The 7,573-nt window shown below is 44.4% G+C and overlaps 1 protein-coding gene across 1 annotated transcript; it reads left to right on the top strand.

Annotated features, from left to right (window-relative positions):
- The first annotated feature begins 517 nt into the window (after positions 1-517).
- nbeaa (neurobeachin a) lies at positions 518-4,979 on the top strand. The gene is made up of 7 exons (XM_038965367.1): positions 518-794; positions 1,011-1,166; positions 3,043-3,213; positions 3,369-3,470; positions 3,617-3,813; positions 4,167-4,318; positions 4,822-4,979. Exons 1-7 carry the CDS (start codon positions 779-781, stop codon positions 4,910-4,912), a joined length of 885 nt encoding a protein of 294 aa, XP_038821295.1. The 5' UTR covers positions 518-778; the 3' UTR covers positions 4,913-4,979.
- Positions 4,980-7,573: the final 2,594 nt, after the last annotated feature.

The following is a 7,573-nucleotide window of genomic DNA, read 5'->3' as shown; positions in this document are numbered from 1 at the left end:
TGGGACGAGGAGACGAATTACGATGAGAGACGATGAAGGGCAGAGCTCAAGAGCATGACGCGAGAGAAGACGAGAGAGCACCGATGTGAACTTGAGAGCGTCATGATCAAAGTATAGAGAGTGAGAGAGAGAGAAAGAGTGGGAGAGAGAGAAGAGAGAGAGAGAAGAAGAGAAGAGAGGAGAGAGAGAGAGAGAGAGAGAGAAAAGAGAGAGAGAGAGAGAAGAGAGAGAAGAGAGAGAGAGAGAGAGAGAGAGAGAGAAGAGAGAGGGGGAAGAGAGAGAAAGAGAGATAGAGAAGAGAGAAGAGAGGAGAGAGAGAGAGAGAGGAGAGAGAGAGGAGAAGAGAGAGAAAGAGAAAGGGAGAGAAGAGGGGAGAGAGAGAGAAGAGAGTGAGAAGAGAGAGAGAGACAGAGAGAAGAGAGAGACGAGAGAGAGAGAGAGAGAGAGAGAGAGAAGAGGGAGAGAGAGAAGAGAGAGAGAGAGAGAGAGAGAAGAGAGAGAGAGAGAGAGAGAGAGAGAGAAAGAGTGGGAGAGAGAGAAAGAGAGAGAGAGAAGAGAGACAGAGAGAGAGAGAGAAATTGTTTAGGCAATGTAAAGATATGTTTCCCAAGCCAATAAAGCCCCTTTAGAATTGAGAGAGAGACAGTACTGTAAGTGGAAGACTGAGATTGAGTGTGTTTATCTGTTGTTCTGGACAATCTAACCACTGTGTGTTTTCTCAGGTCTGCGGGGCGCTCCAGGTTACTCCCTGGAACAGGCTCATCACCTGCCCATAGAGATGGACCCTCTCATAGGTCAGTTTTCTGGGGGCAAAGTTCAGGTTACGCTTTTACATTCCATCGGGTTGTTAGCACAAGATCATATACCTCATATTAAAATTAAGATAATTATTGTGTTTGTGTTTGTGTGTGTGTGTGTGTGTGTGTGTGTGTGTGTGTGTGTGTGTGTGTGTGTGTGTGTGTGTGTGTGTGTGTGTGTGTGTGTGTGTGTGTTTGTGTGTGTGTGTGTAGCCAACAACTCAGGTGTGAGTAAGCGTCAGATCACAGACCTGGTGGACCAGAGCATCCAGATCAACACACACTGCTTCGTGGTTACCGCCGACAACCGCTACATCCTGGTCTGTGGCTTCTGGGACAAGAGCTTCAGAGTCTACTCTACTGAGACAGGTAATACTGCCATAGTACTAATATAATACTATATTATACTAATACTACTACTATACTATATAGTATTTATACTGGGACAAGAGCTTCAGAGTCTACTCTACTGAGACAGGTAATACTATACTAATACTACTGCTATACTATATAGTATTTATACTGGGACAAGAGCTTCAGAGTCTACTCTACTGAGACAGGTAATACTGCCATAGTACTAATATAATACTATATTATACTAATACTACTACTATACTATATAGTATTTATACTGGGGCAAGAGCTTCTGAGTGTACAGAGACAGGTAACTCTGCCATAGTACTACTACAGTACTAATACTACTACTCTAATACTACTACCATATACTCTAAGAGGAAAATAGAGGTATGTGGCACCATTTGTCCCTGTAGAGGAACCCTCTGAATGAAGAGGACAAATAGAAGTCTTTCTGCTTCCAACTAGCGGCAGGTAACCTAGTGGTTAGAGCGTTTGGGTCAGTAACCAGCAGGTAACCTAGTGGTTAGAGCTTTGGGCCAGTAACCAGCAGGTAACCTAGTGGTTAGAGCTTTGCGTCAGTAACCAGCAGGTAACCTAGTGGTTAGAGCTTTGGGCCAGTAACCAGCAGGTAACCTAGTGGTTAGAGCTTTGGGCCAGTAACCAGCAGGTAACCTAGTGGTTAGAGCTTTGGGTCAGTAACCAGCAGGTAACCTAATGGTTAGAGCTTTGGGCCAGTAACCAGCAGGTAACCTAGTGGTTAGAGCTTTGCGTCAGTAACCAGCAGGTAACCTAGTGGTTAGAGCTTTGGGCCAGTAACCAGCAGGTAACCTAGTGGTTAGAGCTTTGGGTCAGTAACCAGCAGGTAACCTAGTGGTTAGAGCTTTGCGTCAGTAACCAGCAGGTAACCTAGTGGTTAGAGCTTTGGGTCAGTAACCAGCAGGTAACCTAGTGGTTAGAGCTTTGGGCCAGTAACCAGCAGGTAACCTAGTGGTTAGAGCTTTGGTCAGTAACAGCAGGTAACCTGTGGTTAGAGCTTTGGGCCAGTAACCAGCAGGTAACCTAGTGGTTAGAGCTTTGGGTCAGTAACCAGCAGGTAACCTAGTGGTTAGAGCTTTGGGTCAGTAACCAGCAGGTAACCTAGTGGTTAGAGCTTTGGGTCAGTAACCAGCAGGTAACCTAGTGGTTAGAGCTTTGGGTCAGTAACCAGCAGGTAACCTAGTGGTTAGAGCTTTGGGTCAGTAACAGAGTAGTACCAGTGGTAGGCGTTTGGCCAGTAACCAGCAGGTAGCCTAGTGGTTAGAGCGTTTGGGCCAGTAACCAGCAGGTAACCTAGTGGTTAGAGCTTTGGGCCAGTAACCAGCAGGTAACCTAGTGGTTAGAGCTTTGGACTAGTAACCGAAAGGTTGCAAGATCGAATCCCCGAGCTGACAAGGTCAAAATCTGTTATTCTGCCTCTGAACAAGGCAGTTAATCCACTGTTCCTAGGCCGTAATTGTAAGTAAGAATTTGTTCTAAACTAACTTGGCTAAGTAAATAAATAAATAAATAGCACCTTTCATCTGGAACCCAGGTTCAATGTTGAACCCATAACATTTCATAACATTCCCATAACTGAGATGAACATTGTTATTTATGGAGCCGCTTAATATTACATTACATTATATATCTCCCCTCTGAAGGTAAACTGGCCTGTATTACAGTACAGTCTTCCCATCTCTCACCCTCACTCCTCTCTCCCCTCTCTCCCCCTCCCTCCTCTCCCTCCTCTCTCTCTCCCCTCCTCTCCCTCCTCTCCCTCCTCTCCCTCTCTCCTCCTCTCCTCCTCTCCCCCCTCTCCCTCCTCTCTCCCCTCTCTCCCCCTCCATCCTCTCTCCCCTCTCCTCTGTAGGTAAGCTTACCCAGATAGTGTTTGGCCACTGGGACGTGGTGACGTGCCTGGCCCGGTCAGAGAGCTACATCGGGGGGGACTGTTACATCGTGTCGGGGTCCAGAGACGCTACCTTGCTGCTGTGGTACTGGAGCGGACGCCATCACATCATAGGAGACAACCCCAACAACAGTAAGTTTGTGTGGGGAGTAGTGGGGCTGTGGTATCTGTTTGGTTTGTGTGGCTCCGTACCATTCAAGATGCTTTGGTCTAGGACTGGGAATGGAACAGTTTAAGGTAGTTCTACCTCATGTTGAACTTCCTGCTCTGATCTGTGTGTTTCCTAGGTGACTACCCTGCTCCTAGAGCTGTGCTGACGGGTCACGACCATGAGGTGGTGTGTGTGTCCGTCTGCGCTGAGCTGGGACTGGTCATCAGTGGGGCCAAAGGTCTGTGTGTGTACGTGTGTGTGTGTGTGTGTGTGTGTGTGTGTGTGTGTGTGTGTGTGTGTGTGTGTGTGTGTGTGTGTGTGTGTGTGTGTGTGTGTGTGATGTGTGTGATGTGTTTCCAAATCTCTCTTTCTCTCTCTCTCCAGAGGGTCCTTGTCTGGTCCATACTATAACAGGGGATCTGCTGCGGGCCCTGGAGGGCCCAGAGTTGTGCCTGAGGCCCCGCCTCATCTCTGTGTCCAGCGAGGGCCACTGTATCATCTGTTATGAGAGAGGACGCTTCTGTAACTTCAGCATCAACGGGAAACTCCTGGCTCAGATGGAGGTCAACGACTCGACACGGGTACGACCACAGATACCGGGTCTATATTATATCACTATTAGATATTATATACACACACACACACACGCACGCACGCACGCACGCACGCACGCACGCACACACACACACACACACACACACACACACACACACACACACACACACACACACACACACACACACACACACACACACACACACACACACACACAGACTAAGCCATGTTTGCTGCTGGTTTATCTCTCCTCTCCACATTATTTCCCTCTCCCTCCGTCTTCTTCCTCCCTGTTCCCTCCCCCCTTCACCCCTCTCTCCCTCTTCCACCCACCTCCCCCTTCTCCACCCCCCTCCCTCCGACCCCCCCCTCCCTCCAGGCGATCCTGTTGAGTAGTGACGGTCAGAACCTGGTGACAGGAGGAGACAACGGGGTGGTAGAGGTGTGGCAGGCCTGTGACTTCAAACAGCTCTACATCTACCCAGGCTGTGACGCTGGCATCCGCGCCATGGACCTCTCTCACGACCAGAGGTGGGGAGGGGAGGTGGGAGGTGGGAGGAAGGGGAGGGTGTGGATTTAACAGGTGACATCAATAGGAGATCATAGGTTTCACCTCTGATTCACCTGGTCAGTCTGTCATGGAAGGAGCTCAGTGTATATAACGGTCTTTCTAATGTTCTCTCTCTCTCTCTCTCTCTCTCTCTCTCTCTCTCTCTCTCTCTCTCTCTCTCTCTCTCTCTCTATCTCTCTCTGTCTCTCTCTCTCTGTCTCTCTCTCTCTTTCTCCATCTCTGTCTCCTCTCTCTCTCTCTCTCTCTCTCTCTGTCTCTCTCTCTTTCTCCATCTCTGTCTCCTCTCTCTCTCTCTCTCTCTCTCTCTCTCTGTCTCTCTCTCTTTCTCCATCTCTGTCTCTCTCTCTCTCTCTGTCTCTGTCTCTCTCTCTCTCTCTCTCTGTCTCTGTCTCTCTCTTTCTCCATCTCTCTCTCTCTCTCTCTCTCTCTCTCTCTCTCTCTCTCTCTCCATCTCTGTCTGCAGGACTCTGATCACTGGCATGGCGTCTGGCAGCATCGTAGCTTTCAACATCGACTTCAACCGCTGGCACTACGAACACCAGAACAGGTACTGAGGAGAGGAGGATGAAGAGGAGGAGAGGAGGATGAAGAGGAGGAGAGGAGGATGAAGAGGAGGAGAGGAGGAGGATGGAGAGGAGGATGAAGAGGAGGAGAGGAGGATGAAGAGGAGGAGGATGAAGATGTTGATGAAGAGGAGGAGGATGAGGAGGATGAAGAGGAGGATGATGAGGATGAAAAGAGAAGGAAAAAAAGAGAGAGGGAAGGAGGAGGACTTAAATAGAAGAAATTGGAAGAGAGGAGGCGAGTTGAAAGGTCACGCTGTACGACCAGGAAGCAACAAGAAGAAAGAGAGAATAAAAAGGAGAAAACCCTTTGAACTCTTCTTCCTGTGATGATGTCACTTGAAAAGGAAGAAGAGCCCAGCTACTGTAAGACATCTTCCATTTGTGTGTACGTGCGTGCTCACGTGCGCTGCCATTTCAACCCTTTTACTACAGCCACGCGACACCCTGAAGGAATCCTAATAAAAAGAAACTACGATCAAATAAGAAGAAGATCCAATCTACTACTAGACGTTGACTGGGTCGGAACCCGTAGGACTTTTAATGTCACTGGACAGAACGCTTGTCACTTCACAGGACTAAATAACATTAGTACCTTTTGTTTTGTTGCTTTAGTTATTTAGTTAGCTTTATTTAGTTAGCTTTATTTAGTTAGCTTTATTTAGGTTTATTTAGTTAGCTTTATTTAGTTAGCTTTATTTAGGTTTATTTAGTTAGCTTTATTTAGGTTTATTTAGTCAGGTTTATTTAGGTTTATTTAGTCAGGTTTATTTAGGTTTATTTAGTGAGGTTTATTTAGGTTTATTTAGTTAGGTTTATTTAGGTTTATTTAGGTTTATTTAGTTAGGTTTATTTAGTCAGGTTTATTTAGGTTTATTTAGTTAGGTTTATTTAGGTTTATTTAGGTTTATTTAGTTAGGTTTATTTAGTCAGGTTTATTTAGGTTTATTTAGTTAGGTTTATTTAGGTTTATTTAGTCAGGTTTATTTAGGTTTATTTAGTTTTATTTAGTCAGGTTTATTTAGTTAAGTTTATTTAGTTAAGTTTATTTAGTTTTTAGGGCGTTTTAAATTATAGGAGATGGGGTCCAGACTGCCACAGAAAGATGAAACTGGTATAAACTGGATTGAACTGGTCTCGACTAGATTGAACTGGTTTAAAACTGTATTAAACCTGTCTGAAGCAGTACTTCCCATTGAAGAAAGCGTTGTTGGCTTAAACCCAAATCGGGTTTATTCTGTAAGTTAATATTTAAAAAATGTTTATATTATTTTGTTTTGTTTTCATTTAATTTCTTTAGGTTTATTTTATTTGTTTAATTTATTGTGTTTTTGTAGAATTTGTTTTCACCTCCCAGAAGGGTGAATATGATTTTTGTAAATAGTTTTCTGTTTCCTACTCTCTGTCTCTGATTGGCAGGCAGGGAGAGATCTCTGATTGGCAGGCAGGGAGAGATCACAGTCCTTCAGTCACCTCTCAGACCTAATCACCTTTCATTTACGAATGACTTTCTGTATGGACAATAATGTGTAATAATGACGATGATGATGATGATGATGGTAATGATGTTGATGAGGATGAAGATGTGTTTTGCCAGATATCCACAAGATGTCCTTTGTATATTTGGTGATTTGTTTTTGTCAACTATGTACATACAATCTTGGCTTCAGGCAACGACGGACAGACGGACAGACGTACGGACTGGACAGGGAGTTAAAATCAACTGAATGAGATTGAAACGTAACAAGGAAACCTTTACTCACATTTGTCAATTATTTAAAGAAAAAAAAGAAACAAAGAAATGGATTCAGTGTCAAACATTTTGTTTTTGTATTCCCACCAATCACATATTATTATTTATTAGCGTGATGATTATTTCCTGTCACATGACCGTTTTTGTTTTTTCGGCCCATTTTAATTTATTTTTATCCTGTGGGATTATTTGTGCATCGATGTTTGTATTTAAAGACGATGAAATCACGTGTGATTAATTAGTTAAGTTGTACAACCTCACAGCTGTAAGCAATATCTTGAGTCTGGAGCCCAGAGAGAGAGAGGGAGGGAGAGAGAGAGAGAGGGAGAGGGGGAGCGAGGGAAGGAAGGAAGGAAGGAAGGAGGGAAGAAGGGAATAGAAGGAAAGACGAACGTGAGATGTACTGTTAGTGTGTGTGTTAAGCCGTCTCGATCTCACACACACACACACACACACACACACATATTCACACACATACTACAACAACAGGTTCAACTTACGTATCCCCCCCCCCCACAAAAAAAAGGGTCAAATATTTTTGGATCTATGAAATCCTAAGCAACACTATTATATTCATGTTTTATTGCAAAGATGTAAAATATGACCGTGTGAGTTGAAAGTTGAAAAAAATAATCAAGAAAATAAAAATAAAACATGCAAAGAATTTGATGATCTGTCTTTTCATTTGTTAAACAAAAGATTGTCGCTATGGACACCATGCTTATGCTGCATTGTTGGGAAGGGCCCGTAAATTAGCATTTCACTGTTAGTCTACACCTGTTGTTTACCAAGCATGCGATGAATAACATTTGATTAAACTCATTATGTAAACAAACAAAGAATACATCCCCGTTTGTTGCTATTGTGATGTGGGTTTTATTTTACTAGGCAAGTCAGTT

Source organism: Salvelinus namaycush, chromosome 26, assembly GCF_016432855.1.
Source record: "Salvelinus namaycush isolate Seneca chromosome 26, SaNama_1.0, whole genome shotgun sequence".
Taxonomy (NCBI): domain Eukaryota; kingdom Metazoa; phylum Chordata; class Actinopteri; order Salmoniformes; family Salmonidae; genus Salvelinus; species Salvelinus namaycush.
Note: the sequence above shows the minus strand (reverse complement) of the source record. Positions and strands in the feature narration are given on the sequence as shown.